The sequence below is a fragment of the Podarcis cretensis genome, assembly GCF_951804945.1.
Source record: "Podarcis cretensis genome assembly, chromosome: 1".
NCBI lineage: Eukaryota > Metazoa > Chordata > Lepidosauria > Squamata > Lacertidae > Podarcis > Podarcis cretensis.
The window spans coordinates 136,881,717-136,897,817 of record NC_137170.1 but is presented as its reverse complement, the minus strand read 5'-3'; the positions used below and the strand labels follow the sequence as shown (position 1 = coordinate 136,897,817).

General features: G+C 42.0%; 1 protein-coding gene across 6 annotated transcripts in view; it reads right to left on the bottom strand.

The window, feature by feature from the left end:
* USP40 (ubiquitin specific peptidase 40) overlaps positions 1-16,101 on the bottom strand; it is a 51,490-nt gene that overhangs the window by 34,914 nt on the left and 475 nt on the right. For 3 of the 6 annotated variants that reach the window (XM_079976142.1, XM_079976139.1, XM_079976141.1), the window contains exons 2-12: positions 13,536-13,775; positions 12,389-12,456; positions 9,913-10,026; positions 8,507-8,671; positions 7,678-7,824; positions 5,258-5,401; positions 4,192-4,320; positions 3,267-3,371; positions 2,600-2,707; positions 808-1,114; positions 278-359 (exon numbers count right to left, since the gene is read on the bottom strand). In XM_079976142.1, coding sequence (XP_079832268.1) covers positions 278-359; positions 808-1,114; positions 2,600-2,707; positions 3,267-3,371; positions 4,192-4,320; positions 5,258-5,401; positions 7,678-7,824; positions 8,507-8,671; positions 9,913-10,026; positions 12,389-12,456; positions 13,536-13,731 — 1,565 coding nt within the window. In that variant the 5' untranslated portion in view covers positions 13,732-13,775. Of the gene's footprint in view, positions 1-277; positions 360-807; positions 1,115-2,599; positions 2,708-3,266; positions 3,372-4,191; positions 4,321-5,257; positions 5,402-7,677; positions 7,825-8,506; positions 8,672-9,912; positions 10,027-12,388; positions 12,457-13,535; positions 13,776-16,101 lie in introns of those variants that run through there. The other 3 variants (XM_079976143.1, XM_079976138.1, XM_079976140.1) reach the window with 2 other exon arrangements.

The window sequence follows — 16,101 nt, the reverse complement described above, 5'->3', positions numbered from 1 at the left end:
CTGCACCCCTGCACATATATCCAATTGCTCAAGAACATTGGGGGAGATTCTGGAACAACATGGAAAGTGGCAAGGGATGTGGGGGGCTTGAAGAAGAAAGCTGTGGGTGGCTTGTTTTTGCAACTATCACCTCCCTTCCCTTCCCGTTCTGTTCATAGAAGCCTGCACCAGAACAAAAAGCTTCCAAGACTGCAAGATGATTGTATGATCTTTGCAATCCTGATCAGAAGCCCTGCATGAACTACACACCACCCGTTTGTCATCAGAGCTGACTTACCTCTTTTTCTGCAGTTTGATATTAGCGGCATCCATTTCATTCAAGAGATGGATGGGGACCCGGTATCTTGGATTTCCTCGAGCTGTGTCAAAATAAACTGATTAATTGAATAACTGAAAACACATATTAAAAGGGCTAGGAAGTGCTGAAATTCAGATTTGCATGCATATCCTTTTTACATCACTAGGGCACTCTTCCTCTGGCTTACAGTTTATTAAACTACAAACTAAGAGAAAGTCACTCAAAAACTTCCATTCCTCAAAAAAGATGCTGAAGGATCATGGAAATCCCTAAAACTAACTGCTCAGAACACAACAACTGTTTTGGTAAGACTACAATCCTCACAATACTTAATAACAAGTTTTGCTACTGAAGTCAGTGGAACATTCTGATCTATGTTATTTCAACATTTGTCTCTAAATTTTTGTCTTTTTAAGCCTTGTACAAACTGGTACTTCATGACTGTTTAATAAAGAGGAAATAACTAAAAGCAATATGAAGACACAAAGCACACACTATACTTTTTGTACCTTCAGATGGTCTTGTCATTTGGGATTGTCGATAGAACAACATGTAGGCACTCTCATTCCCCTGAAACTGTTTCTCAATCTCTTGCTCTCTGATTGGCTGGACTTTGGAGTCATTCAAATCAAACCAATGGGATTCGGATGAATATTCCCGTAAACCTGTTGTTGCTTTTTCTGATGACATCTTTACCTCATGGTTCTGAGGGATGCTTTGGGATGCTGATCCAAAATGGAGTTTATGACGATCGTTCAGCTTAACTTTGCTTTCATCAGAACTTAGAAGAAATGTTGGATAATGACTCTGCAAAAACTAAAGGGTAAAAGAGAAAGGGGGTGACAAAAAGGTCTTATTAAAATCCAGTTTAAAATGTTACAACTATCAATTAATTATACTTACTATCAATTAACTTCCTTCAGATATGAACTGTATTTTTCTGAATTTGGCTGCATGAGCTGCTCCCACCTATTCTCTCACATTGTATCTTCAGAAGTTCACTCTTCTGTTTTCTGCTACTGTATTTGGTGTTACACCCTTAACCATATCTAAAATTAGCTGCAGCTTAAAGTAACTAAAACAAGTCAGTATCATAAGCCAAATTTGAAGCTGGCTTAAAAAAACAACAACCATAGTTTGTTCATGTTTGGATGTTAATGCTAACTTTTGGTTAGTCAAAACCAAAGGCAAAATTTCCATCTCGCAACAATTCCTAAGATTTATGAGGTGCAAAGAAAAGGGCTGTTCAACATATATTTGCCTTCCCCAACTTTTATTTACCTATCATTACTAATGGAAGATAATGTGTTTAATATATTTTTTTCTCTTTATATGTAGGGAAGCATATGTAAGATCCATTGGAAACTTGGAGATTTTCTGTATACTTCATTGTTATATTAGTTTGTACTTAAGTCTCTTTTCCATAATCTGAGGAAAGGCTTTGATAGAATCAGTCAATCAAATACCCAATATGGTCAACCAACCATTAAAGAAAAAACAAAATATAAAAATAGATCACAGCTTCACAGGAACAAAGGTAACAAAGTTAAGAGCTAACAATCTTTGTTCAGTGTTGCAGCATATGCTCCTGGTTTGACCACAACGTAAAAATCACACCACCCTATATAAAAATCAAATATTTTAGCTTTGTGTTTCGCTAAATCAATGCTTCTGGCATACCTATTTGTCAGGGAATGGCTAGACAGCGGGGTGGTGGGAAGCACCAGCTGGGGAACCAAGGGAAAGCCCAAAGTACAAAAGCTCAGAGCCAGAGGATTGGTAGTGGGACACAGAGAAGAGGTCAGAGGGAGAGGATTGGGAGGAGGGGCTGGATGCTGAAGGAGCAACAGGGTTCAGTGAGCAGGAAGAGCCGGCGACAGGGAGCAGTTCAGACACTGAGGCTGACACCGAGGCTGCGGGGTCAAGAGGCTGCTGAAGAATCCAGGGACTTTCCCGCTGCAACAAACTCCCCTCCTCCCTGATCTTCAAGAACACAGAGAATAATGAGGAGAGCAGAACAGAAACCAGAGGTGTGCAGACACAATTTGAGTCTGCTTGGGAAACATCTGGGAGAGGAGGAGCCTGAGAAAGGCTGGAAGGCAGGGACCTTCAGTCCTGGCAACTGCTCCGTAGGAGCAAGACCTGCTGGGAAGTGGAAAACAACAGGATGGCCACTCATGCCACAGGAAAATCACCACTAACTCAGGTAGTATCACTTTCTATGTTGAACTGTGTAAGACATATTGTAAAGTGCAAAAGGATTAAAGCCAACAGAGATAAAACAGAATTATCTTCAAATACCTTCCGTATTGGTCCATGCTGTTTACGGTATTTCTTGTTCCAGGACACACTTTTTTCCTCCAAAAGTTTCTGTGCCAACCGATCCACAGCAATTTCCTTAGACTCTTCCTACAAGATTAGATAACTGTTGATTGATCTGCAAACACTAAAATTAATTATTACTCAAAATGGGACAGGCAAGTGCTAGCAGAGGGGCCAAATCGGGTCCCAAACATGCTCCCTTCCCCCATTATAATACAGCTCACCTAATCACTCCCAAACACAAACAGATCCTTTAACACACCCTCTGAACTGTGAGCACCAAAGTGGCTTTTTAAAAAGTTCCTCTTTATGTACCAACTACTGACTCCATGACTGTCTTGGTTCATGTATAAGAGTCAGCGGCTGAAGGACATAAGTGGGAAATTCTTTCAAAGACAAATCTTGTGTTTGCTTCTCAGTTTTGCTAACTTGTGTAACACAGAATTTTTTTTTTACACACAAAAAGAAAATTATTTTAACACACATAAAGTTCCAGAAGATCTTGAACTTCAATATTTAAAAAGAAAAATCTGAAATGTTCAGTCTCAGAGCTGAACTTAAAACAGCAGTGTTGAAATGTACAGTTTAAATACATATCATCTTAAATATAATTAAGGAGCATGAAAGGTATTCTGGCGTACCCTACCTCCAATAAGATGTTTCTTAAAATTCGTAATGGATTTTCCTTCTCTTTTGCATTTTCAATATCTTTCAAATCCTTATCTTCATCATTCATGTTGCTTTCCTCCTCCAAGAGATCAAAAATAACTTCAAAAAAGAAAAAAGAACTAGAAAGACAGAGCTGTACATTCTGTTATGCCAAAGGCAGGCTAGCATTTTTAAAAAGTCTATCTGCCTTCCACTGATTATCATGTAGTACTCAACTGTCATTATTTCATGCTTTTTATTAAATGTATTATTAATGTATATCAATACCAATTCTCACTATTGAACCTTCATGTAAAATTGTGCTCTACAATGCAACATATATGAGATTCCTGGCCTCAGAGATGAAGTTTCGGTCCTGAAATCATGTAAAATCTGATACAGAGAACTAAGAACCTTTAAATACTAGAAATCATTTATACTTATCTAAATAATCACATAAGATGCTTTAGGAGGGAAGTAAATAATCAAATCTAAACTTATATGATCTCGTCTCTTTATATCATAGAATCATAGAGTTGGAAGAGACCACAAGGGCCATCGAGTCCAACCCCCTGCCAAGCAGGAAACACCATGAGAGCACTCCTGACATATGGTTGTCAAGCCTCTGCTTAAAGACCTCCAAAGAAGGAGACTCCACCACACACCTTGGCAGCAAATTCCACTGTCGAACAGCTCTTACTGTAGAGTAACTGAGAAAATAACAAAGTGGAAATTCATCTATACACTGCGACAGGAACTGCATTTAACAGTCTTAGGCATGAAGATACAATGGGATAACTCCCATATATGTGGTCATCAGCTCCTTGGAGGAATGATGATTTATGCTTTACTCCAGTGTGTGTTCATATAAAAATGCCTTAATTCTTTATTTGCAAAGTATACACATATAGAAATCAACTTACTAGCACCTGCCAGTTTCCTAGTTCATCAATATCTCTGATGTAAACATGATAATGTCCTCCATAACAGCCACCTTTGTGTATTATAACAGAAAAGAGCTCATACATGTATTTGAAATCATCCACTTCAGTCTTAAAAAAAAAAAGACAACAATAATCAAAAGCTATTTCCACAACTTAGGTAAAAACAATCAAAGACAGAGCAAGAAAAACAGAATGCATTGAACTGGAAATATCAAAGTACAGGCCATTACATGGATATTCCAATGTGAGAGATACAGCTGAGTGTTTTGGGGCACTTTAACATTTATAATATAAATAGCCACCATCAGGAACTCTTCTCATCCATTCCTCCATGGTGTGGACAACCTACTTACTCCAGGTTAGACTCCTGCACGGTTGTGCACAGTGACTGTCTTTTTGCCTAACATATCTTAGACAGGGATGCGGGTGGCACTGTGAGTTAAACCACAGAGCCTAGGGCTTGCCGATCAAAAGGTCGGCAGTTCGAATCCCTGCGACAGGGTGAGCTCCTGTTCCTCGGTCCCTGCTCCTGCCCACCTAGCAGTTCATAAGCACAAAGTGCAAGTAGATAAATAGGTACCACTCTGGTGAGAAGGTAAACGGTGTTTCCGTGCGCTGCTCTGGTTCGCCAGAAGCGGCTTAGTCATGCTGGCCACATGACGCCAGCTCCCTCGGCCAATAAAGCGAGATGAGCGCTGCAACCCCAGAGTCGTCCGCAACTGGACCTAATGGTCAGGGGTCCCTTTACCTTAGACAGTTGTGGTAGGGATTAAATGCAAAGAACCATGTATGACACCCTGAGCTCCTTAAAGAAAAGAGTGGGGTGTAAGTGCAATAAATAAATGTTTGACCAAGCAGCCCTAAGGGATACTATAGTAAGATATGTACCTCTTCTAACCTTTACAGTAAGAAACTGGACATAGAATTAAGTGAAGATTGTATCAGTAAACAAGAGCACAGCTTCTGCAATTATCCCCAAAACACCCAGCATAAAACATTAATGATTCAAAGTGATGAAAATTTAGACACATAAAAATAGTTCAACCTGCTCACAAAAAGGCTTGAGGTTTATCCGGATTGGAAATGCATAGCTGCTTATTTCCTTGTATCGTTCACACTTCTCGAAATTGAAGTTAAATCTCAAGAGGGAGATTGTGAGAAACGGAGGCAACTTGCGTAGTTTAGCAGACTGTAAAATAAGTAAAACGTTTTTAGGAAAGTGATCATATTTTGGTGACCAAAGCTATGTTTTTCTATTTTTATTTTATTTTATTCCCATTTTAATGCATTTTATTTTATTTGTATCTTATTGCTACTAGTACAATTGGGTGGAAAGGTGGAATGTAAATTTTACAAATATAATGATAGTCCATGAATAAGACAAAATACACGGGGGGGGGGATCCAAAGAGAAGACAGCTTAGCCTAATTTTGCAAGGTAAAATTATACAAGCAAATATATATAAATTAAAACATACAGATTTTATTCATAATCATTAAAAGTACTTAACAAGAGAATATATTTTAAACATTCTGGAAAAGTTAAAATCATCCCATATTTTCACACTCTAGTAATCCATATTCGACAATAAGAACTGAAAGCAGGTCTGCACCAAATGCCTACATTTGCAGGAGGATCATAGCTCTGCAATACATTTATTTCATGAAGCTCCTTTAAATTTCACGGGAAGTAGGACTTTCAGAAATGCAATAGAATACTTGCCCTTCCCACGATCTATGTCAGCCTTTCCCAACCTGAAGCCCTCCAAAACATATCCAGGGCACCATTTTGAAGAGGGGTGACTTGAGCATCTTGGAAGAATTACCATAGCTCTGCACATGATTACAAAACATTTCACTGGCCATTTCTCCCAATTACAACAGGAATATGTTTCCATCATCTAGAGTGCAACCATCCAAGCACATGACACAATGAATGGATTTTACATTTAAATGAATTTTGCGCAGAAGATAATTAGCCTTATTTTAGGATGTTATATACAGTGGTGCCTCGCAAGACTAAAATAATCCGTTCCGCGAGTCTCTTCGTCTAGCGGTTTTTTCGTCTTGCGAAGCATCCTTATTAGCGGTTTAGCGCAGTGTTTCCCAACCAGTGTTCCGCGGCACACTAGTGTGCCGCGAGACGTTGCCTGGTGTGCCGTGGGAGGGAGGCGGGCGAGTCGGGCGGCGAGAGGCCTTAGGCGCCCTGCAGAAAGGCGTCCTCTTTGTGGGTGGGTTCTCCCCCCTCCCTTAGCGCATCGTATTTAGTTGGGGATTCTGGAGAGGGGGGCGGGGGGCACGCTGGCCCCGAGCGGAACAGACGCGCCGTCGTCCCCACCTCCCTCTCCTCAGTAGCTCCGAGCCGACTGACTGAGGGTGGGACGCGGCCAGCGGCGTCCTCTCTCTCTCTCTCTCTCCGCCTCCCAGCACCGCTTTTCCCGAGGCGGGCGCGCGCCTAAGGCTGAATGGGAGCAGCCTGGAGGCTTGGCGGCCTCTCAGCGGCTCATGACGGGCGTCCCCGAGGCGGGAGGTGCTGAGCAGGGGCTCTGCGAGAGGGCGCGAGGGATGCGTGGTGGTGCCTGCGCGCGCGTGACTTAAGAGGGCGACCTGCTGCCTCTCCTCTCTCTCCCCTCCCTCCCCTCATAGGCACGGAGTCCCCGGCACAGCTTGGCGCTACTACAGCTACAGCTGCTGCTGCTCCTGCTTGGATGAAGGCGGCTGCTTCTTCCTAACGCCCAGCCTCTGAGGGACCGCAGTCTCCCGCCCTCTTTTTTTTTTTTTTTTTTTTGGCGGGATGCTGAGGTAAAGGATCCCCTCGCGCGTGGGCGGGCATCTCTTTGGGCAGGGCGCGTGTGGAGGCTTAAGGTGGGGAGTGTGGAGGGGTTGCCGCTTGCCATATTGTATTGGGCTGCGGTGTGGGCGACACGGCTCTCCAATGGCCTGCCCGCGGAGGAACATTGAGTTGGAGCATTTCGAGGAGAGGGACAAAAGGCGCACTGAATAAAGTATTTTATAATTTTTCATATTTCTGTTTACTTACTATTTCATAATAAAGTAATTATAAAATACTTTCTTTGTGTTTATTTGATTCCTATTAAAGAGAGTTACTTTATATATAGTCAATATAGGCACAGAGTTAATTTTTTAAACATTTTCTAATGGTGGTGTGCCTCGAGATTTTTTTCATGAAACAAGTGTGCCTTTGCCCAAAAAAGGTTGGGAAACACTGGTTTAGCGGATTAGCGCTATTAGCAGCTTAGCGGCTTAGAAAAAGGGGGGGGAAAGGGAAAAAACTCGCAAGACGTTTTCGTCTTGTGAAGCAAGCCCATAGGGAAATTCGTCTTGCGAAGCGCCTCGAAAAACAGAAAACCCTTTTGTCTAGCGGGTTTTTCGTCTTGCGAGGCATTCGTCTTGCAGGGCACCACTGTACTCAACATCTGAGTAAAGAATACTTGTAAAATACTACCTTTGTGGCTTCAACTAATTTATTGCATGCTCCACATCGATACAAGTTATCTTTCTCAAAATGTTCTTCTTCCACATACATATTCCACAAGGCTTCCTCCAAGCCAGATACATCTTTGACAGCAACTGTTAGGTCCAGGAAATCCTCCTACGAAGCCGAGCAGAGAGGAAAGCCCTCCTTTAAAAAGGTATTTTAAAGACATTATGGACTTATTTGTATAGCTCATCAGAAAACTACAACCCGAGTCCACCAAGGCCAGGAAACAATGGTTAACAGTTTCAGAACAAGTCAAGCTAACTTCAAACCTTGATTTACTATCCTGGCCTGTTCTGAATATGGCAACCAGTTTCCTGGTGTCGATAAAATGGGAAACTACTGTTAAATGGAAATTTTCCTGTTTTTCTGCTTGCTAGGGCTGTGTGGGGTGAAAGACTTGTTCATACCTTGGCTTATTGTAAGGTTATTTTGGCTCAAAAGCTGTGTCAATTATGCATAGCAAGAGTTAAAAATATACAATTGCGATTTGCATTGCAATCCCAAAGATCTTTGAAATTTTGGGCAAAGGTGGGGAACTGGACTAGTTTCTAAGATTACATTTGTACCATAATGTTTATTTTAAAAACATTACTAATTCTAATAATCACATTGAGTTCTGAACAACAGATAGCTGTATTGAGAAATTTTAACTTGACTAAAATTTGATCTGCACATTTCTAACAGGACTGCATTGCTAAATGTGAAGCTGCAGAGGACTCCCGGTTAAAAATTTGTCACTGGAAACACAAGAGAGCGCACAGAATACTCTTCTGAAACTTGCCCACGGAATTACCTGTCTCTCACTGACATTCTTGCACTCTTTACAGACAATGTGATTAACAACAGTCCCATGGTATAGCTGGTTTATTAGATTATGACCAGAGGTCCCAACAAGGGAGGTTTCTAAAGCACTGAATAGAATCCGATTTAACTCCTGCACATCATGTTGTCTCATTTCCTGCAAGGTAAGAGATTATTTTTAAAAAAAGAATTGACATTGCTTGAAAAGAGTTTTCCTCTTCATTTCAATTAAGATCCAATTATGCAAATTAACCTAATTTACAACGTCCCTAAAGCTCTTGCCACAGCAGTGCTCAACAGATGTCATGTTAACCCAGCAGTGTCTTTTTTGTGGTTGCTTATCTGTCATTTTAGTTTGTTCTTCCGGTGTCAGGGACACACACTAAATTGGAATCTTTGTGGTCTTTCCAACTGATAGCTATATAACATGAACTCCCATTATGGGATGTCCTCATATCTACTAGCGGAGGGACAGTCAATGTGGTGACTTGCAGGTGTTGCTGGACTACAATTCCCACTGGCTTTTGGCCATTAGCCTTGCTGGTTGGGGCTGATGAGAGGTGAAATCTAGTAACATTTGGAGAACATCACATTAGCCATTCCTGTGCTAGAGTATGGTCTGCAATGGAACTGTGGCCTAAAGCACAATTCCCATTTTAACTGTCTGAGCATCTTTCATGCGTTCCAAAGGCAAGATGAAGCTATATTGAAAGCAACATATGAAAGCATTTTAAGAGCGCAAACATGTCATGGACTACCACTAATTGTTGGGAAATTATACTATTTTAATATTTTGCCTTTCATTTCCTATTACAAAAACATACCCGAAACAAAAGAATCTTCAAAAATAATTATGCCCTTAACTTGTATGCCTACCAATTAAAATTAATAAACTACCAATGAAATTAAAGTTTGAAGACCTATGAAATATTAACCAGGAAGGAGGGAGGAACCACCTCAAAGGGTTGGATCCTTCCCAGTATCTTGCCGTCCCGAGCCTCTCCTGAGGGTCAGGAGACTATGATGAATGGGGTGGATTATAGGGGTGTGGGTCGAGAAGCAGAGCTGTGGACCATCCCTACCCTAGGCTAATATATGGCTGACAATATAGGCCGCCAGGCTAGCAAAATACTTCGCAGGGATTTCATACAAATGTTAAAGGTTTTAAAAATTGTCAACATTATTAATAAATTATTTGGCAAATGTAGTGATACCATATAAATATTCATATTCCCTTCCTTTATGAAGGAAACTGATATTTACCTTCAGTGAAGCTCTGAACAAAAGTAGTTTGACAAAATATAACGTTTTTATTTCCTTTTTTTCTGGAAGGAAAAGGAAACACGGGGAAAACCACCTTCAGGGCAAGCGATGCTATCAATGAATACTATATTGTACCTCATTACTATTCCATCCAAAGCTGTCAGTGAGGTCTGTTGTAGATGCAGCGTGTTGATCTAGGAGCAGAAGTTGGGCAAACAACCGTTGGAGCTGTAATGGGATTATTCGAACCTAAACAGAAATGATCATAAACTTTAAGAAGCTGACTTTCCATTAACCTTCAAGGAACATATTTATTAAATTAAAAAAATTACATACAGTGGTACCTCTGGTTACGAACTTAATTCATTCTGGAGGTCCGTTCTTAACCCGAGGTGCCATTTTGGCTAATGGGGCCTCCCGCTGCCGCCAGTGCGTGATTTTTGTTCTCATCCTGAAGCAAAGTTCTTAACCTGAGGTACAACTTCTGGGTTAGTGGAGTCTGTAACCCGAAGTGTTTGTAACCCAAGGTACCACTGTACTGACTTTCATTAAATACCAAGTCAGTATACAAAAACACAATTCAATCCAAACAATTCAATGTACAATAAAAAAAATCTAATAAAAACAAAACATCACATTTACAGTAGCTAGAAATCTTCCAGCTGTAATCAAAGATGAGGCAAAAATTGAGTAAATGGATATATTTTAAGCAGCCCATTAGAAGTTCACCACAGTAGATACCTGCACTATTTCAGTGGGGAGGTCACTCCACAGCCTGGAAGCCACAACAAAGAATGGCCTCCTCCAAGCTGCTTCAAGATGAACCTCTGCAGGCTACGAGATAACTAACTGTGCTTCCTCAAAAAATATTAGGCCATAATTCAACCAGATTTCTAACTTACACTGATTTCAGTGGGAAAGAATTAAGTACAGTTCAGTTCTTCCATTTATATCAATTAGGCTGAAGTCTGCTTAGCTTTGGCTGGATCATGCATTTAGCAAACTACTACATCTGTTTAGTTGAATATTATATAGTAGGGTGAGAAACCTGTAGTCCTCCAGATGTTAGGATTACAACTTCCATCAGTCTGGCCAGTGATCAGGTATGACGGGAGTTGAAGCCTAACATATGGAGCGCCACAGATTCCCCGTCTCTATTCAATAGCCATATGAACACATTTAGCCCCAAAGTGCTTTTTAAATGTTTTCATTTCAATGAAGAAAAGGTTTGGCTAATCAGGAAAGAACTTGTTATAACCTGTAACAAACACAACTAAACAAATATACTGTATTTTTTGCCCTATAGGACGCACCTTTTCCCCTCCAAAAATGATGGGGAAATGTGTGTGCATCCTATTGGGCGAATGCAGGCTTTCGGTGAAGCCTGGAGAGCGAGAGGCGTCGGTGCGCACCGACCCCTCTCGCTCTCCAGGCTTCGCGGACCTCTCCGCAAGCAGCGGGAGTCAGCGCTGGGCTCCCACAGCTTGCAGAGAGCTGCCTGTTTGGGGGCTGGGGTCAGGGGAAGCTCGGGCGGGCCTCCCCCGCCCCAGCCCCCGCCTGGGGGGAAATAATTTTTTTCCCTTTATTTCCCCCCCAAAAACCTAGGTGTGCCTTATGGGACGGTGCGTCCTATAGGGCGAAAAATACGGTAAATGAGGTATCCTATTACAAGTCATTACTACAGAATTGTAGAGTTGGAAGGGACCCCGAGTCATCTAGTCCAACCCCTGCAATGCAGGAATCTCAACCAAAGCACCCATGACAGACAGCCATCCAACTTCTGCTTTAAAAGGAAGGAGAGTCCTCATGAGGGACTCTGTTCCACTGTTGATCAGCTATTACCACCAGAAAGTTCTTCCTAATGTAACTTCTTTTCTTGTAACTTGAAGCCTTGGTTTGAGTCCTACCCTCCAGAGCAGGAGAAAACAAACTTGCTCTCTCTTCCAAGTGAAACAACTCTATAAAAATAATTTTGCTTAAACCCAATTTCACCTAATTACTTTTCTTAAGAATATATCAAGGGACAGTCCAGGCTTTCCCCTGTGCATGGTAATAATGCCTCACAGCTTTTAAGTGCACAGAGCTAAGACAGATTTGATATTATTTATATTGATTAGTCACTCCAACTACAGAGAATGCACTTGGTCAGAGAATCTTTTTAGACACTGAACTGCTCACTGTTTAACATGCTCAGATATCTAAAGTAGATGTTCATGTAGTGATGTTAGTGCAGAAATTCTTCATGTGCAAATAACTAAAGGTTTGTGTAATGAGTGTTTGCACAACAGGACCTGTGTGTATTCTGAAAGCACTGCACCAGAACCTATGCAGGAAAATCCCTGCTTTGTAGATTAAATGAGCACATGAAGTAATGTGTGGATCCCCAGCTTTGCGTTATAAATACATTATCCGTCATCTTCATAAATATTTTATTTATTTATTGCATTTATACCCCATTTTTCCTCCAAAGAGATCAAGGTGGAATACAGACTTCTCCCCATTTTATCCTCATGATGATCCTGTGATGTAGTTTAAACTGCGAATGAGTGGCCCAAGCTAACATAGTGAACGTCATAAACCTTTGAGCTGATTGAAGTATAGAATTGAATACCTTTGATTCAGGCTTACTGTTGTCTTCCAAAGAACCAAGTTCTTCAGGGCCTATAGAAAACAGTGCTTCTACAACAAAAATGAAAAATACCAATATGAGAACAAATCTCCTACCAACACCACAATTATAAAGAAGTGTGCAAATAGAAATCAGACTTCATTTTGCTCCTTTGCCCTCCAAATGGGTTTGTATCACAATTTCCATAGGCACCAGCTAGCATGACCATTTTGCTTTTGTCCATTCCCCATGGGACAAAAGGTTTATTTATTCTGAGGAAGTTGTCAGTGTTGGTCCTTGCACAATTTGGCTTTTCAAAAAAACAGTGAGCTTGCAGAGTTTAATGTCTGTTCAAAGAAAGCAGACAAAAAGGATCATTTTAATACAGTGGGAAGCAAGCGAGCCCTGCCCATTCATCCACAGAAAGATGAGATGATCTAATAAGGGAAAGCTAAGTCTGAGGCACACAGACATGAAACAGAAATATTATTCGGATTCAGGATCAGGCACTATGGTGATGACCAACTTACAATAACAGGCAAAACCTCAAATCAATTCTGAATAAAATAAGTCTATGCTACAGCTCTGGATCAACAATTAGCCATCTAGCCTAATATTTGATGCTGGAAAAATATCAACAGTCTTACCCAAATGCAGCGGTACCTCGGGTTAAGTACTTACGTAATTCATTCCGGAGGTCCATTCTTAACCTGAAACTGTTCTTAACCTGAAGCACCACTTTAGCTAACGGGGCCTCCTGCTGCTGACTGATTTCTGTTCTCATCCTGAAGCAAAGTTCTTAACCTGAAGCACTATTTCTGGGTTAGCGGAGTCTGTAACCTGAAGCGTATGTAACCCAAGGTACTACTGTATACTTTTTCAGAGTATACATTTGTTAACTTTCATTATGCCACACAAGCCTGTTTTGTTACTTTCAACCTTTGTATCTTTCATTGTGAATTTTACTCAATCCTTAGATACTCTGGTCTATAATCCAATACAACATTTAGAAATACATTTAGGAAGTTTTTTATTCATTCATTCCTAGGTTATATAGTAAGAAAAGTAAGGTAAACTACTTTGTGTGAAATAACACAAAATACGGCATTCAGAAAAAGCTATTTTAAAATGTAAAAATACTGTACAGTACCTCTAAATTCTGGTGTGAATAGTAGAGTCTGAAGAAGTGAATTAAGGTAACAGGTTCCACCCTGATTTTTTATTCCACTTAAATTGGTGCTTTCTCTAGGAACAAGCAGCTCAGCATCTTTGTGTTTTGATTTTTGCTTCCCACATTGATTGTTTGACAAAAAGGAGAAGTCTTCATCAAATAAATTTCCAAACATTGTGAAATTATAACACAGACCTTTAAAGAAGAAGATAAAATAATCTTTTACTACAGAACTTTCTATTTTCATCAATTATGTTACACTGGTGTTATCTGAAAAAATATCCATATTTTAAAGTAAAATTAAAACCATGAGAAAGATGCTTAGATAATATTTGTCCTTTGAAAATAGCCAACGATAGCACTGAATGAATGTCTTTGTTGAGGTTTGCTAATGACTGGAGGAAATTATTGCCATTTACATGGCTGGAAGTCTTCAGACTCCTATCCTTCTGACATGACTCCATTCACAACATTGGGGGGGGGGGGATAAATTACAACTATGCATAGATTTCAAAGATATAAGTATGGAATGAAAATCAAGAAACAGTGGACAGAATGACTGGTCAAGGAAAGTGGTTAGTCCAGTTTACACATCATATCTCTTGTTACATACGATGGGCCCTGTATAGAGCCCCATCCCATATGGAAATAAATGTATTGGTATTTTTACTAAGCAGTGACTTATCAAGGCATATATGGAAATACCTGGTAAACTGATGGTCTGTAATATCTTGATATATGGCAAGAGGAAGTTTACTGCTCCACTAACCAACCTATTTTTACTTAAAGTGCAGATTTATCCTAATCCATTTATTTTATTTACTTATTTCATATACTTTTCAGGCAGACCTCAAAAAGTGATTACAATGATAAGCATTGCTTTAAAAAGGTTATAACAGAAATGGCAGGGTGGGATTAACTTGTTTAGAAAAAGCTGTTACTGCATCTTTTTCATTCCCCCTCAGGACATGGTGGCTATTTAGATTTGCCCCCTTGGTGGCAGTTGTGGGGAGGAGAGAGGAACCACTATGGGAGCTGGCTGGGGTTCCTCCAGCATATATATTGTCAGGACATTACATATGCCACTTAGGACGACAGTCATACCTCGGGTTACAGACGCTTCCGGTTGTGCGTTTTCGCGTTGCACACCGTGCCAAACCCGGAAGTACCGGAACGGGTTACTTCTGGGTTTCGGTGCGCACACATGTGCAGATGTGCTAAATCGTGCTTTGCGCATGCGCAGAAGCACTGAATCGTGACCCGCGTGTGCACAGACGCAGCGCTGCGGGTTGTGAACACTGTGGGTTGCGAACATGCCTCCCGCCTGGTTCACGTTTGCAACCCGAGCGTCCACTGTACCTGGAAAGTCCTTTATACCCACACTGTGAAGCAACTCATAGAATCATAGAGTTGGAAGAGACCACAAGGGCCATTGAGTCCAACCCCCTGCCAAGCAGGTGGAATCTTCTTTCTTGTAGTTTGGAACCATTGCTCCGTGTCCGCTTCTCTGGAGCAGAAGAAAACAACCTTTCTCCCTCCTCTATGTGACATCCTTTTATATATTTGAACATGGCTATCATATCACCCCTTAACCTCCTCTTCTCCAGGCTAAACATGCCCAGCTCCCTTAGCCGTTCCTCATAAGGCATCGTTTCCAGGCCTTTGACCATTTTGGTTGCCCTCCTCTGGACACCTTCCAGTTTGTCAGTGTCCTTCTTGAACTGTGGTGCCCAGAACTGGACACAGTACTCCAGGTGAGGTCTGACCAGAGCAGAATACAGTGGCACTATTACTCAAGCAGCTCCAAGTGGGAGAAGACATGTTTTGGAGCTTTCCATCAGGAAACAGAAGCAGGGGGGAGGCAGCATAGCCCAAGGGCAACTAGGCAGAAGGAAAGGAGAAGCCAGGGCAGCACCTGCCTGTGAAAACACTCCACGCCCCACATCGGGACCCGCCTAACGCCCAGCCCAGCTGCCCTCTGCGGCCTGGAGGGGAAAGCAGGTGGGTTACTCACACGGGCAACATGCGCAAGTCAGTTTTGGCCCCCGTGGAAGTAAGGTAAAGGTAAAGGTACCCCTGCCTGTATGGGCCAGTCTTGCCAGACTCTGGGGTTGTGCGCCCATCTCACTTAAGAGGCCAGGGGCCAGCGCTGTCCGGAGACACTTCCGGGTCACGTGGCCAGCGTGACAAAGCTGCATCTGGCGAGCCAGAGCCGCACACGGAAACGCCGTTTACCTTCCCGCCAGTAAGCGGTCCCTATTTATCTACTTGCACCCGGAGGTGCTTTCGAACTGCTAGGTTGGCAGGCGCTGGGACCGAGCAGCGGGAGCGCACCCCGCCACGGGGATTCGAACCGCCGACCTTTCGATCGGCAAGCCCTAGGCGCTGAGGCTTTAACCCACAGCGCCACCTGCGTCGTCCCCCCCGTGGAAGTATCAGGCCCCAAAACACTGGAGAAGAAACCTCTGACCCCCCCCTCCTGGCGCTCCTGCCCTGCTGGGCCTGTCACCATCCCGCCCTGCGCGTTCACACGGGGAAACGGTCC